This window comes from Cebus imitator, unplaced genomic scaffold (genome assembly GCF_001604975.1).
Source record: "Cebus imitator isolate Cc_AM_T3 unplaced genomic scaffold, Cebus_imitator-1.0 Scaffold179, whole genome shotgun sequence".
Lineage (NCBI taxonomy): Eukaryota > Metazoa > Chordata > Mammalia > Primates > Cebidae > Cebus > Cebus imitator.
The window spans coordinates 3,312,169-3,327,465 of NW_016107494.1; the positions used below are offsets into that span (position 1 = coordinate 3,312,169).

Consider the following 15,297-nt stretch of genomic DNA (forward strand, 5'->3'; position numbering starts at 1 on the left):
CTCCATCTTCAGCACTCCTGGCCTGTGACTTCAGGGCAGGGACTTGGAGGTGCTTTGCCATTGGTGGCACCCTCTGGGGAAAGCAGGTGGCAGGCAGAGAACACGGTGGCTCTCCTGAGGCTCATTGCCTGCTAGCTCATCCCAAACAGACTCCACGAGCGGGAGGGGCGGCCACATGCTGCCCAGAGGCTCCGAGGATGGGGTTTCTGTTCCTGGGTTTCGTCTGCTCAGTGTGGCTCTCCAGAGCACTTCATGGCACCTGGGTGGGGTCCAAACCAGAGGGTGGGTGGGGAGCCTGCCTGGGACGGAGCCACCTGCTGCCAAGACATGGAGGTTTTCAGGGTCACTCATCCCCCTCTCGAGCCCCGCCCCACCTCGGAGTGTGATGGTGGTGGGTACCTAGGTGTCGTGCTCACAGGCTCAGCAGGTGTCAGGCTTGTCTCTGGCTCTTGGGTGGAATCTCGATGGGGGCTCAGGAAGAGGCCAGCCAGAACCCTGAAGCCAAGGGGCTGAGTGGAGAGAGTTGGCAGGCCTAGCTTCTGTGCCCTCCTCCAACCCTCCCTGCTTATGCGGCCATGGGTGGGTGAGGTGGGCTGGGGGCCAGGAGGAGTGCCTTTGAGAAGGTTGGTCCTGGCAGGTGGACAGAGGGCACCTGGCATGGGCTGCTTACTGGGACCCCAGGCCACCCTAGCCTCAGTCACAGTCTTCCTTCTTTTGGTGTGCGGGCTGATACCAGATCTGGGGATTTTCTAAAGGGACTGTGGGGAGGGGAGGGCATTGTCAATGGTGGTATCTTTAGCCTGAGACAGAAGATTTTTAAAGGCAAAATTATATTTCTGGTTTGTTGTTTCAGAAGAATAATAAAGACTGTATTTTCCTACATACTTCCTGGTTTCATTGGGTGGGAAGGGGTCTTGGGTGCTGGGAGAGTCGCCTCCTGCCCCCACCTCCCCAGGGGGCTGGACAAAGCGCGGGTGGCCATGACCATGGTGCACAGAGCTCTGACAACAGATGGTGCCTCCTGCCCGGGGCCGGGGCTGGGGGAGAGCTGAGGCTGAGTCCTGGATCAGTGAGGGCCTGTGGCTGGGGGCAGTGAGCTCATGGCTTGGCAGCATCGGGATGGTACATCCTCCCTGGCCTGACAGGCAGGTTCCTGAGCTCCAGGGCAGCTTTGCTGGGCAGCACCACGGCTGTGGTGTGAAGGTGAGCTGGGGAGCCGACCAGGGCCCGAGCCTTGCGGATGCTGCCCATCTACCCAGGCTTGACATGAATCAGCCCTGGCAGCCAGGACAGACAGGCCCGTGTGGCGAGAAGGCACTGTTCGCCCAGAGGATGCTGCCGCACAGGGGAGGGGAGGGCATTGAAGGGGCCTCTACTGCCTGGGTTCTGTCAGCCTCACTAGATACTGGCGGGGCTGGCAGAGAGGAGGAGCTTATTCAGGGCTGACTCAGGGGCCCAAAAACCACACTCTGGACCTGCAGAGTGAACCCTTCACGGGGCTCAGCAGGTGGGCCCTGGAATCACAGACTGGAGGGCTGGGGAGTGAGGCACAGAGGAGAGGGGATGAGGAAGAGCATCAGGCCTCTGGGATGGTGAGCATGCTGCAAGCCCCAGTGAAGAGCAGGGCTCAGTGCTCGGCCTGAGAATCCACTCTGGGGCTGGGCTGGCCGCTGGCTCACCGGGTCTTGGCTATATGGTTCATTAGTCTTCAGAGTCCAAGGCGGAATTGTCTCCTTCCTAGGACCTTTCTTTGGATAACAACCCAGCAAGCCAGGAGCAAACCCTGGAGGGAGGTGAGCCATCAGGGTCCCTCTGGAGTTCAGCTTCACTCCATGGCAGAGCTGGGGTGTCCGCCCTCCCCAGACAGTGATAAGTATAGAGTGTTGCTATCCTGTAGCCCTAATGATTATAGCAGGGCACAAGGCAAATATTTCCGAGCTCCAGTGCAGAAGCAAGAGCTGGGCCCTCCCAGGCCTGGTACAGGTCTCTCATGCATACGTGTGTTATTCAAATGTCATGGTTCCCAGACAGAAGCCCTCAAAGGTCTGAAGGCTGGACCTATACTGAGGCCGACCTTTTGGGAGGGGAGCCTCTTGCAGCCCCAGCTGGCAGGAAGGGACTCCGTGCAGGGGCTAGTGTACATTCCAGGTCATGCTGGAAGAACGCCCATCTGCTGGACAAATGCTCGCCCAGTACAGCCCCACCATCCTGGAGCTTGACCTCACCCCTCACCTAGGGCCTGAGGACATGGAGAGTTGAAAACAGGTCCCGATCCAAAAGTTGGCTATTTGGAAATTTTACAGGAGCTGTCAATAAACCACCTGCTTAGAGATAAACACGATCTCTCCTGGTCCACTGCCTTCTGTGTGAGCTGGCGGCGTTATCCACGGCAGTGACGCGCAGCACGCTGCTGACCCCGAGGCTGGCTGAGTGCCCGTCTCCTACCTTTCCCTCATGTCAGCACACAATCGCCACCATGCACCCCCCACCACAGACACCACACTCAGCAGGCCTGGCGCTCACATGCTCACAGTGCTAGCCGTTTCCAGGGACAGCAAATGAACCACCTACCCTCCTTCAGCTACAGGCTCCAGCTGGCCCCAGGATCAGGGAGGCTGAGCCACAGGCCAGGGAAAGGAAGTGACAGAATGAGACCAAAAGAAAAATCATAATTGAAGTATCAAGTCTCCAGCACCCCATCATTTTCCTCTGGCATTCATGCACCCCGGAATGTAAGAGCGATTGTCTGCAGTGAGTTAAACCGGAGGCACTGGGACATTGTTTCTATGGCAACCCCTCTCGGCTCTAATTCAGCTCTGAGTTAAAAATGCTGTCAAATAATTGGAGAGTGCAGGAAAGCACAGCCAGCAGCCTGACCCCCTGTCCCGTCTCTTTCCTAGACCTCCAGGTGTACAGAAGCTGAGAAGGCCCCTGTCGCATGGGAGCTGCACAGCATGGGCTTGGCTGGGAGCACAGAACAGCCTGTAGGGAGACAATTTGAGGTCAAAGTTTGGCCCGGAAATTGGGTCTGGGTTCAGTGTGCCCTGGGCCAAGGGAAGCACGGCAGGCAGGGGGGCACAAATCCCTTCCAAGTGCTGCAGGTGGCCGCATCGCAGACCACCAGTGACAAGCGGGTTTCCACCTGAGACTGTTCGGCAATGTCAGCTGGAGCTGTCCGCCCCCCATTGCTTATCCCAGAGTGGCACACTGCCCAGGACCCCAACTCAGGACAGCCATGGTGTCCTCTGTGAGGCAGGAAGACAGAGCCCAGCTGGCTCTTTCCATCCCCTTTGCCCTGGCCCTGTCTGCTCCGTCCCGGTCCTGCTGTGGGAGTCCTCAGCTGGCCAGGGCCCCAGTTAAAAGGCGGGCGCCTGACTGCTGGGTTCATGGAGCCAGGATGGCCGAGCTCCTGCGCCTGTTGGATCCGACAAATTTCAGAACACAGCTGGGTCACGGATACGGAAGCTAAAACTAGGGTAAGGAAAGCTTCGTTGCAGGGGCCTGATCATTCTCAGACAGCTAGGCAGAGACACCAAGGACTCTGCAGGCACCAAGACACTGTAAGGCAGGAGAAGCTAGTGCGGGTCACAGGTGCTCTCATCACATAAGCCGTGGTGAACTGCAGCGCAGGGCAGTGAACCTGGGCTTCAAAGAGAGGCAGCCGCGTTCAAATCCCAGCCTCATTCATTATTAGCTGTGGGGCTTTGGGCAAGTAATTTTTCTGTGTCTCAGTTTCCTCAGCTGTAAAATAAAGCTGAAATCATCACCTTCACGGGGTCACCCCAAGGACTGCATGGGAGGCGGTTTCCACGGCACCTGGCACACACTGAACACACACACCGAGCTCATGCTTTAGGGATCTGAGTCACAGGCCCACTTCCCAAGGCAATAAAAGACGGAACTGCAAGCAGATGACACGGGAATCAGCACCCATTGTTTGCTATGTGAAGAGGCAGGACATCTTGGTGGTTAATAACACCTTTGGGGAAAAGACACGTCTGGACTGACTGAATGATGATCCCTGCTAGTTGGGTTGCTTTGAGCAAGTTACCCAAACTCTCTGAGCCTGTGGTCCTCATTTAGAAAATAGGCACTGACAATAATACCTACGCTATAAAATATTTGTAAAGGTTAAGTAAGTTAATACTGCGAAAGAGCTTCCTCAAGCTTTGATGTTCAGGCAAATCAGTAGGAATCTCGGTAAAGCGCACTCTGGTTGAATAGGTAAATAGGTACGGTGTGGACCCCAAGAGTGTCCGTTTCTAACACAGGCCCCGGCAATTCAGTGCTGCTGGTCTTCAGGTTGTCTTTGCAGTAGCAAAGCTTTCAAGAAGTTACCTCAGGCCTGGCACACTGTAAATACTCAGTAAATATCGCCTTGATGATGATGATGATTGATGAAAGGTCTAGAATAAAAGAACTCTGCCGCCAGCCTTGCTTTTAGCTATAGAATGCCTCAGCAACGCTCTATTAACCCGCAGGAAGTGTTTTTCAAGAGAAGCCTGCATATAGTCAATATGTAGTGTGGAAGGGGGAGGAGGGTGGGCTGGGCTGCAGTCTCTGTCCTATGTGGCCTTGCAGATCTTACTCTTTGGGCTTCATTTTCCTCACTTCATGAATACTTTTACATCTAAAGTTTTATGGTTTCACAAACAAAATGGCTTAGGAAGAGTTCACTTCCGCTCATCTGGCATTCCACCCGGAAGACTGTGGCCCTGGCGACATGTGCGACATCTGTGGGGCCTCCTGCTGCTGCCATCCATGCCTTGCTCTTGTCACTGACCCCAGCCTCCCGGGCTCGGCGGCGCAAGGGTGGCTCCTACCTGCAGCAATGGCTGTCTTCTTGTCCACGGTCACTGCCACAGCTGTGCTTGCTGTCACCACCATGGGCTCACTCGCACTTTCTGGGGAAACAAAGACGACCTGGTCACTGTGGAAGAGCTGTGGCTGGGGCAGGTGGAGCCCTACCACTTTCTCGGACCAGGAGATGGGAATAAAAGCAGGCGAAGACATCCTTGGAAGAATAGAGTCCGGGTGGGACAGGAGTCGTGTTTGGAGAAGTTGCTGCTGTGATAGTGGTTACAACACCGGTCTTGGACAGACACACATGTGGCCTCTGGCCGACAGAGTGGTGCAGGGATGCAGCATCCCCACGACCCGGGGTTTCTGCCTGTCTGCCGGCTTCAGCATGCGTCTTGCCCACAACACCTGTGCTACGTCCAGTGGTCCCTTCCAGGGAAGGAAGGACAGACCGCGTTTCAGCCCTGGGTGGTGGGTGACCCTGGCTTGCTCTCTGTGAGTCTGCATGAGTCAGAGAGGATGCCGACAGTCAGTCCCGCTCAGGAAGCCAGACGCCACAGCTGAGCCGCTGTCCGGCCTGGGCAGTGCGGTCCTGGGCGGTGCAGTGACAGACCCTCCACCGCACAGTGGCCCTCAAGGTCTCTGGCTTGCTTCACAGCTCTTGCTGCACTTCTGAGACTCTCTGCAGCAACTCAAGGCAAGCCCCGAGGCTCCTGAAAGCCACAGGGCTTGCCTTCCATTGCTCTCTCCACCTCTTCTGGAAGAATCAGGCCACCACAGGTGCAGCGTTTAGAGGGCAGTTTCGGCTCCACATTGAAACAGAGCTTTCTGGCTCTGATTGGGGCTGGTTACTGCAGGACCCCAGGCTTCTTAATTCTCATCAGTCCCTGGCCCCGGACTGGAATTTCAAAGCACTCTTGTCTGCAGGTCAAATGCCATTACTAAACTTCCAAGAAAGGGGCAAACATTTTCTGATGTGCGATCATATTTTGTTCGAATGTCTCGATTTCAAATGTTGCATGAAGGAAACAGGTCACAGGACTCTAGCGTGGCCATTATTACAACAGTGTCAATTACCCTGGGACTTCACCACCAGCTTTTCACATCTGCCACCAGGATTACCCACCACACCTGCTGTCATCAAATATCTCAAGACATGTAAAACTATAGTCTGATTGCAGGAACTTCCAATACGGAGGTTGTCGATTCTAGAAATTTGCCATGATGACGAAGGGACCATGGTTCCCCACCTTGCGTCTGGAGACACCTTGAAGGTAGTGATGGGGCGGTTCTAACTGTTCCCGGGTCCCACAGCCCATTGTCTGGGACAGACCTGTTGCATTTGTACCCCAGCCAGCAGAGGCTTGTAGGAAACGCTACGTGAGGATGTGAAGACCCTCACAGTGCAGTCTCTGGGGGCGTCAGGGATTTCAGTGCCTGGCTCACCGTGGCTACCCGGCGCAGCACCTGCTGGGAATGATCAGTGCACCCAGTGCAGGAGGGGGTGGGACCCAGGGAGAGGTGGGCTGTGGGGGGATGACGGGCCCCACCCAGCGCCTGGGCGTTTTGGCAAGGCTCTGCTGCGTGCCGACAGGTTTCTAGGCACTGGTGCAGCTCCAGGTGGGCAGACTTAGCCCACTAGGCCCCAGCAAAGGGCAACCGTGTCAGCCTGGAGAGACAGTGGAGCTTCCCCTCTCCCTGGGGGCGGCTCCTCCTCTTTTCTCCCATTGAACTGCAGTTGTTTTCCTTCTTTTGGGGTGCAAGGGAGTGTGCAGAGGTGGCCACGTGTCTAAGCGTGTGCGTGAGCTAAGCAAGTGAGCGGGGCTGTGGAGAGGGAGCGAGCCCCACCTCCCTCCTCGTCAGGCCCCCTTTTTGGGCTCCAGCTTCCCTCTCTTCTCCTGTGGCTCAGCTTTCCTCCCACCCACCCTCCCACTTCATGGCCACATAAAGCTCCCCCAGCAGCCAGCAGGCTCAGTCCTGGTGACAGTGCGGGCAGGAGGGAATCTGTCACCAGGGCCTGGGGCAGGGGTCAGGGGTCTCACTACGGAACCTCTCCAGGGGCCTGTGGGTACCCTACCTGGGGAGCCCACTGTGCTGCTATCGAGGGTGGGGCCGTGGAGGAGGAGCTGCCTCTTTCAGCCTTGGAGTGGGTGGTGTGGGGAGGGGTACCCCCTTTGCTTCCAGAACCTTCCTACTGGGCTTGCACTGGCAATAAAAACTCCCCCTTCTTCTTTCCTTATATTCAGTGTGGTAATGGGGTCTGGGCTTTCAGTGGGGCAGAGCTTAGCTCTGTGGCTTCCTTGCTGTGTGACCCTGGGCAAGTCACAGAACCTCGCTGAGCCTCATGTTCTCCTTGTGTAAGTTGAGAGATAATGACAGCACTTATCTCGGGGTTGTGTAGATTAAATAAAATCATTTTGTGAAGGATAGTAGTTATTGGCACTTGTGTGGAGGGAACAGGCGCGGGCTGGAAGGGGAGCATAGCACCAGGTGAGGAAGGTGGAATTCCAGAGGGTGCAAGGGTGGAGCTCCTCCCTGCTGTTTGCCTTCCCTGTCCTTGTCCCAGGAGGAGCCCCTGCGATCCTGGGCCTTCCCAGCCATCAGCTCCAGGGCGTTTCACCATCATGGGGCTTGAGGATGGTTTTGTGGTGTTGGGAGGCCTTTGGTAGAAGGGCATCCTAAAGGGGAAGTTCTGAATGACCCCAGCCCCGGCTTCCCTTTTGGAAGTCTCTACCCTCCTGCATCCCCTCCTGGGGCTCACTCCACATGCCTGTGCACACTCTCCAGATCCCAGGATCCACACACTGGGATGGGATCGGCCACCCCAGAGCTCACCTGGTGGAGGGCTGGCTGTGCCACGCACTCTGGGATCCTGGACAAGCCCTGAAGCTCCCTGGGCCACAGTCTTTGTGAGCGTGAATCAGCAGCGCCAGGCAATGCAGACCTTGAAGTCTCTACAGGCCTACATACCTGGTGGTCTTTCTGGCACTCTGTCAGAGTCACTTTCCAGAGTGGGAGCTGGGGCTGGCTGGCAGTTGGGTGCCCATCAACTCTGAGAGTCTTCCTGGTCCCTGACCTTGCAAGGGTTTTGCGGCTGCCTCACGTCCCACCCTCCCCGCCACCCGCCCAGCGCAGCCTCTCTCTTGAGCTGAGAGGGGCTTCTGGAGCATGCTGGGCACTCCCTGAGGCTGCTCCTGGGTGGTCCTGGGTTACTGGGGACTAGTTGCTTTCTTTCTGTTTGGGAAGAGCAAGGCAGCCCTACTGACTTGGTGAGTACTGCAGCCCCTAATGAAACCACTCCTCTGGATGGTTTATAAAACTTTCACAGACATAGAAGAATCTTAGAGATCAACTCTTCTGATCTCTTATTTGGAATCTGGGGTAGAATCCCACGCTGGAGTTTTAAACGCCAACTTTGATGGCTGGCTAGGAAATCAAATGATCAGCCCCACCTTCAGCGTGAGACCTGTGGTGTGGGAAGGTGCCAATGAGCTTTCTGAAGTCACTAATGCATGGCAGGAGGGAAGGCCAGAGGGGGACGCTGGTGGTCTGGACATTCTATTTCCCACTAAGAGCGCAGCAGGAGGAGAGACGAGGCTGGCCGGAGACTCGCCCAGCCTCAGGAGCACAGAGCTGTGGGTTACCTGGTCCTTCCGCCCAGCGGAGGTTGAAGACGAAGCTGCCAGCAGGGTGCTCCGAGGCCTGGCGGTACCACAGCGGGAAGCGGTCCAGGGTGAACACGCTAGCCTCGTCTTCAGGCGTCAGGAACTTCCTGCAGGGAGGAAGATGTGGACCTCTCCCCAAAGCTGTCAATAGTCATCCCTCTTCCTTTTTCTCATACGAGGTCATCTTGGCTGGGCCAAGAGAATGAGTCCCCTCTGCTTCAGCAGAGTTGCAGAGAGATACAAAATAGTAGCCCCTAAATCAGTACTGCCCCAGACAACGTTACCCAGCAAGCATCACCTTTTCCAGAGACAAAGCAAGGTTGCATCTGACTAGCAGCTAGAAGAGGTACAGGGTCTGTGTAGTGAGGGAATACGTTCCATTTTTATGTAAACTCTTTCACCTGCAGGGCTTCTTTCTTTTGGATGGAGCCTAATTTCTTCTTGTCTGGCTCCTTGGCACGTCTGAGGGAGGAGGCTGTAGAGTCAGCTCTGTCACTGCACCCACAGGAGGGCATCAATCCCCCCAAACGCTTCCTTCAAGAGGATTGCCTCTAGGTTTTCGCATGCATTATGAGTTTCCTTTTTTCAAGCAGCTTTACCTTGCTAATTATGGTTTTGCATTCCCTGAACACACCGCAGCCCACAGAAGGGAGTGTTTGGCCAGAAGCAGAGTGGGAGGCAGGGAGAAGCCGGTGGGGGTGGGGAGCAGACACAGTGCTGTGGATAACCCACAAGGTGGATAACTGAGATTTGCTTTTGACAGTGACAGGCTCACATGTTCCTGAAGCAATCTGCCTTGTGACACCGTTCCTGGGCTGCCATTCACCTCAAGGTTTTGGTGAAGGGAGCCCCCGGGAGTGCTTGCAGGAAGCAAAGGCACCGGGAAGGCCTGCCTGCCTCGAATCTCCTGCTTCCATTCTGGAAGGCTCTGAGAGAGGGCGAGGGAAGGGTCAGGGAGGCAGTGGTGCTCTTTCCTCTCCACCTCCACAGGGATGAGGGAGGGGGAGGAGGGGAGAGAGGAGGGAGGGAAAGGAAAGAGCAACTTCATTTGTTTTCCTAGAAAGCCTCAGCTTTGCTTAACAAGTGTGGATTTGTCACAGAGTCCTGGAAGAAGCTCAAAGATGGCGCTCCGTGGCTGGGCGTGCTTGCGTTTATCGAGAGGAGCAGCCAGTGGGTGAGAGGCCAGGAGAGGGGGTCAGGTCGGCTCAGGGGCCCTGGGCTGCTCTCCAGGTGCCTGCAGGTCCTCACCTGTTGGAGTCTCCTGGGTTGCGGAGCAGCAGATGGCACTGCTCGCCCCCCAACCCCTCCTTTGGGCACCGGGGGGGCCAGCCCCTGATTCCCAAGAACCCAGCCTTTGCTTTGAGCAGGGCTTCTCAGCCTTGGCACCAGTGACATCTTGTGCCAGGCAATTGCTGTGGGGGCTGCCCTGCACATGGTAGGATGTTTAGCAGCTCCCCTGGCCTCCGCCCACTAGATGCCAGGAGGAAGCTCTCTGCCTCCCACAGTGTGACAACCAAAAGTGTCTCCAGACATTGCTGAATGTCACAAAATCAGCCCCAGTTGAGCATCCCTGGAGTGGAGGCGTAAGCCTTCCATGGCCTGCGGGGAGTTGGGCCTGGACTCCTAGCAGGCAGAGTAAGAAACCACAAATCTCCCTCGTCAAGGTGGGAGTAGGTGGCTCATGAAGGCACTGCGGGGTGAGCACTCCACCTACCAGAGGGCCCCAGCAGCGGCCCCTCTCCCCTTAGGAGTGGGGAAAAGAGACACAGAAGATTCAGCCCCTCACACAGAGACTAGCCTGGAGAGGAAGGCAATTTCGGCTTTCACCCTAGAGATTCCTCTGGGTGGATTCTCCAACCAGCCCTCAACTTCAAAGTCTTCCTCCCTGATGTCCGGCCTCCATCCTCTCCTAGGGACACTGCCTCCAGGATGTGTGTGTGCCTTCTGGAAGGGCTACTTTTACTACCCTCCCAGTCTGTCAATCCCGACCCTTCTGTTGCACTGAGCTCCCAGCGGTCCAGCATGCTGGAGACCCCATGCCAGTCCACCCAGGGGGTGGCCCAGGAACACACCGGGGACTCTGCCCTTCTCCGCCCTGCAGGGATTGCCCTCCCGGGATGACTGGCCCAACCCACCTGTCGGAGACCTTCTCGGAGCCCACGAACAAGCTGCTTCTCAGGAGACCAGCCCGGGTGCCCAGGAAGGCCATGTCCACCACCTGCTCGGACTCTCTGTGTGGCAGACAGAGTGGAAGTGGTCACCACGTGGCCGTGGCGGGAGCTTGGGGGAGACCTGCAGGGGTTTTGGGGCCTCTCTTTGGTCCTGCCGAGGCTGGCTCAGGGGAGACTTTCCAGGAAGGCTGGGTTCCTGGGAACAGGCTGGGACACGCACTGTGCTGGCATCCACAGTGTGCGTCATGTCTCAGGCCCAGCTTCCGGGCAGCACCTCCCTGTGAAGTCGAGCCCTGGACCTCTGCCTCTCCGTCCAGGCAGATCTATCTCCTAATTTGTTCTCCCAGATTCTGGGGAGTTGGATCTGGAAGATGGAACTTGGAAAGGAGATTCTGTCCTGGGACCTAAGGAACAGGAATTCTCATGCCTAGCATCCTGCCGTTATTACCAAAATGCGAAGGGGCGGGGAGCAGCCGCTGTCTGCACCCACCCAGGAGGAGTCCTGGTGGACCGCATAACCTCGCCGACGAGACTTGAAAGGAAGACAGATCCCTGAGCTACTTGCGTCACATTACCTTCCTCCCAGTCACAAAGCCACAATACTTTGACCAGGGTGGGAAGTCATCCCTTTTAACCTAGATGATATTCTTGTCTTGGCGCAGGCGATTTGAGGCTATAACCTGGCTCCTCCCCATGCCCAAGCAGGGGTGCTATAGTGAACACACAAGTAGCAACCCCAAAGCACTGCCAGGCTCAGACTGGCTGGACTGCAGGGGCCTCCCTCAGGGATAGACCCCGTAGCGTCTGTGGGTGGTACCCAGGACTGGAATAAAGTCTGGAAAATCACTGAGGGAAAGGGTCTCCCCCACCCACTCCAGCGCTGTAGCCCGGGGGCTTGTACAGAGTGCGCACAGGGGTCTTAGGGACTCGAGCCCCACAGAGCCCTGCAGCAGACCTTTGAGTCAGACTCTGGGGACAGGGCCTAAGTGCCTGGGTATCCTTCAAGCTTCATGATCCAATTCTCTGTTCAAAAGCAGAGAGAATGAGCTAATGGGTCTCACCACCCATAACTCAACTTCAACAATCACCAGCCCGGGGCTCGTTTCAATTCAACTGCTACTGCCTCCTCCAACCCCTCAACTAAATCATTTTGAAGCAAATCCCAGATATTTCATGGGTAAATATTTTAATTTATACAATTAAAATATAATAAAATAACTCCGATGCCATTATTACACCTTAAGAAACCAACGATTCTTTAATATCATCAGATAATCCAGTAGCCTTATGAATTTTTTTAATGAATTTTTTTGTTTGACTGAGTCAGAATCTGTCTAAGGTTCATGCATTGCAACCGATATCCCTTATTTGTCTGTCTGTCTCTCTCTGTCTGTATTGAGATATCATTCAATACCATCCAATTCACCCACCTGAAAGTGTGCGATTCAGTAGTTGTTAGTGTATTCACAAAGTTGTGTGGCCAACAGCACTGTGAATTTTAGAACATTTGCATCACCCCAGAAAGAAACCCCACAACCATTAGCAGTCATCTTTGGCCTCTTTTAACCTGATTCCCTTTCTCCGCTCTCCCTCTCCCCTTCTCTTTTCCTTGCAATTGATTTGTGGAACAAGCAGAGCGACAAAGGGCGCTTGCCTATGGGGATTCTCCCGTTCTGGCCTTGGCGGGTCCACCCTGGGGTGTTCTTCAGCCTGCTCTTTTGTCCCCTGCATTTCCTGTCCACTGGCCGTGAGACCTCAGGGCCCCACCGGGTTCTGGTTTGTGCCTTTACAAGGCTGTTCGTTACAAGAGGCCCACACCCTCTGATTGATTAGGGCATGAAAAATACATGCATTCTTTTGTTTCTCCTTTATTTTATTTTTACCTGAAATAGTTGTATAAAGAAAAACTTCTCATCAATATTTAGTTATCCTGAAGTACAATTTTTATAGAAGAGGCAGAATAAATAATTTATTCTTTTCGTTTCTTTATCGGATTTTAGAATAATAAGTTGTTTTCCTACCAATCTTCCAAAGATGGCCAATGAGGATTTTTCCCCAGTAGCATTATGAACACAAGGATTTTAACATATTTCATTATTTTTAACCCATTGCAGTTATTTATCATTATTATTTTAAAATTAAAGACAGGGTCTCACTATGTTGCCCAGGCTGGCCTTGAACTCCTGGGCTCAAAAGATTCTCTTGCCCCAGCCTCCCATGAAGCTGGGATTACAGCCGTGCCTCCATGCCCAGCTCCCGCTGTGATTATAATTACTTTTGCTGCTCTGATCATCCACCTTTGGCTCTGGGGTCCCTTGGGCACAATAGCACTTGTCTTTGGTGACTTCTTGCTTCCTCTTATGACAAGATGTTCCAGGTTCATTGTGTACATTTCCTGTCCCTCTCCTGGAATCAAAAACATTTCTCCAAGGAGCATGGGCTCGTTTTAATGAAGACTAACATTGAAAGGCCAAAGTCTAGGGCTAGAGTACTCACTGAGGTGGGTCCTTTCAGTGGAGAGAGAGGTAGGAAATCCTTTTAATTTCTTTAAGGGAAATTACATGAGTTTAAATTGATATTTCTAATTCAAATTTAGCATTACATCTAAACGTAACTCCTTTGATTTTTGAAATGTACATATCCCTTTTCTTTTTTACTACAGATCTCGATTCTGAATGACATTAATATAACAGTATTTGCTCTCTCTATTCAGAATAACAATGCCAATATTATTTCTAGCAATGTGATTACTAAGCACTGCATAAGATTTTATTTATTTAGTGTTTACAATTCTAAAGCCCCTTGGAAGAATTCCTCTATGTTTGATTATTTCATGAACTTGATATATGGCCAGGTTTATTTGTTTCGTTTGCTTTCAATTACTAGGGGTTACTTTTTAAAAATTAATTTTGTTTTATGATTAGATAAAGCATTTACATGGTTCTAAAGTCAATATGGAAAATAAGGCATACTCAGGGGAGTCTCTGTACCCATATCCTTGTTCCTTCACTCTTCCTGTAGGAAACCTGATTTTTGGTTCCTTGTTCCACTAAAAAGTTGTATGTATGTGTAAATACATGTATACATGAATATTTATATGTACATTTGTGAAAGTAACTATGAAAATATATTTGTATTTCCTCTTTCTAGATAAACTTTGCTTCATTGCTGAAGATTATTTCAAAATGGCAGTATATAGAGATATTCTAATTTTTCACAGCTGCATAGAATTCTATGATGCGGCTCTACCACGATTTATTTAACTAGGCTCCTACTGATGAATGTTTGCATTGTTTCCAATGTATTACTGCTATTAAAGGTGCTGTAATGAGCAGCTCATAGGTACATCTTTTCATATTTTTGCCAGGGCATCTTTGGGATAAGGTTCCTAGAAGCGAGGTTGCTGGGTCAAAATGTAAATGCACCATGAAATTTTGCTAGATGTCATCAAATTCCCCGTGACAGGGCTTGACACATTTTGTATCCCACCCACAATCTGTAAGTGCCTGACTTTCTGCAGTTCTGTCAACAGTGCACGCTGACAAGCTCAGGTGGCTCTCAATCTGAGAGGTGAGGAGTCTAATCTGGGCATAGTTTTCATTGCATTTAAGACTAAATGTTAAGTTGAGCATTTTAAAATATATTTAGGGACTATTTGAATTTTTCTTCCAAGGACTCTTTGCATTTTTCCTCTGAACTGTTCGTATTTCTTGGCTACGTTCCCTCTAAGGTGGTTGGTCTTTTATGTCTCAGTTTTTGAAGTCCTTTATCGTGAATATATAATGAAGTAATCCTTTATCTGTTTTATAAGTTGCAAACTCCTTTCCAGTTTGTAATTTCTCCTTTAACCTTGCTCGTGTTTTTATATCTGCCATAGAAACATATTTTTCTCTCCTTTTTTTTTTTTTTTTAGATGAGGTCTTGCTGTGTTGCCCAGGCAGGAGTGTGGTGATGTGACGATGCCTCATTGCAGCCCCCACCTCCTGGGCTCAAGCGATCCTCTCACCTCAGCTTCCTGAGTAGATGGGACTATGGGTGTGCACCACCACACCTGGCTAAGTTATTATTATTATTTTAGAGATGGGGTCTTGCCATTTTTGCCAGGCTGTTCATGAACTTTTGGTCTCAAGTGATCCTTCCACCTCAGCCTCCTGAGTAACTGGGACTACAGGCACAAACCCCTACACCCGACCACAGAAACATTTTTAATGTTGTTAAATTTATCCATCATTCTTTTATTGCTTCTGAATTTTGAGTCATTGTTGGGAAAGGTTTCCCCACTCCTAGATTTTAGAGCAATTGGCTCATGTTTTCTTTAGTATTTATACGGTTTCGTTTTTTACATTCGAATCTCTGAGTCATTTGGACTTCATCCAGGTGTATGGTGTGAGAAAAGAACACAATTTTATCATTCTCCATATGGCTCTTAAACCAGTTATTTAAAAATCCATCTTTCCTTCATTGATTTGACAGGATGCCTCTGTCATAGACTAAATTTTCACATGCATTTAGATGAGTTTCCGGATTTCCTTTTCTGTTCCCCTGTTCTGCCTGCCTTTGCATGTGCCAATACCACACTTTATAAATCTCAGAGGCTTTGCTATGTGTTTTAATATCTTGGTAGGCCCAATCTCCTTCCTTCATTGCTGTTTTTTTTTTTT

General features: G+C 52.1%; 1 protein-coding gene across 6 annotated transcripts in view; it reads right to left on the minus strand.

Annotated features, from left to right (window-relative positions):
• CACNA2D4 (calcium voltage-gated channel auxiliary subunit alpha2delta 4) overlaps positions 1-15,297 on the minus strand; it is a 129,964-nt gene that overhangs the window by 43,355 nt on the left and 71,312 nt on the right. For all 6 annotated transcript variants that reach the window (XM_037744588.1, XM_037744587.1, XM_037744586.1 and 3 more), the window contains 3 exons: positions 10,601-10,696; positions 8,445-8,572; positions 4,824-4,904 (listed from right to left, as the gene is read on the minus strand). In XM_037744588.1, coding sequence (XP_037600516.1) covers positions 4,824-4,904; positions 8,445-8,572; positions 10,601-10,696 — 305 coding nt within the window. The remainder of the gene's footprint in view (positions 1-4,823; positions 4,905-8,444; positions 8,573-10,600; positions 10,697-15,297) is intronic.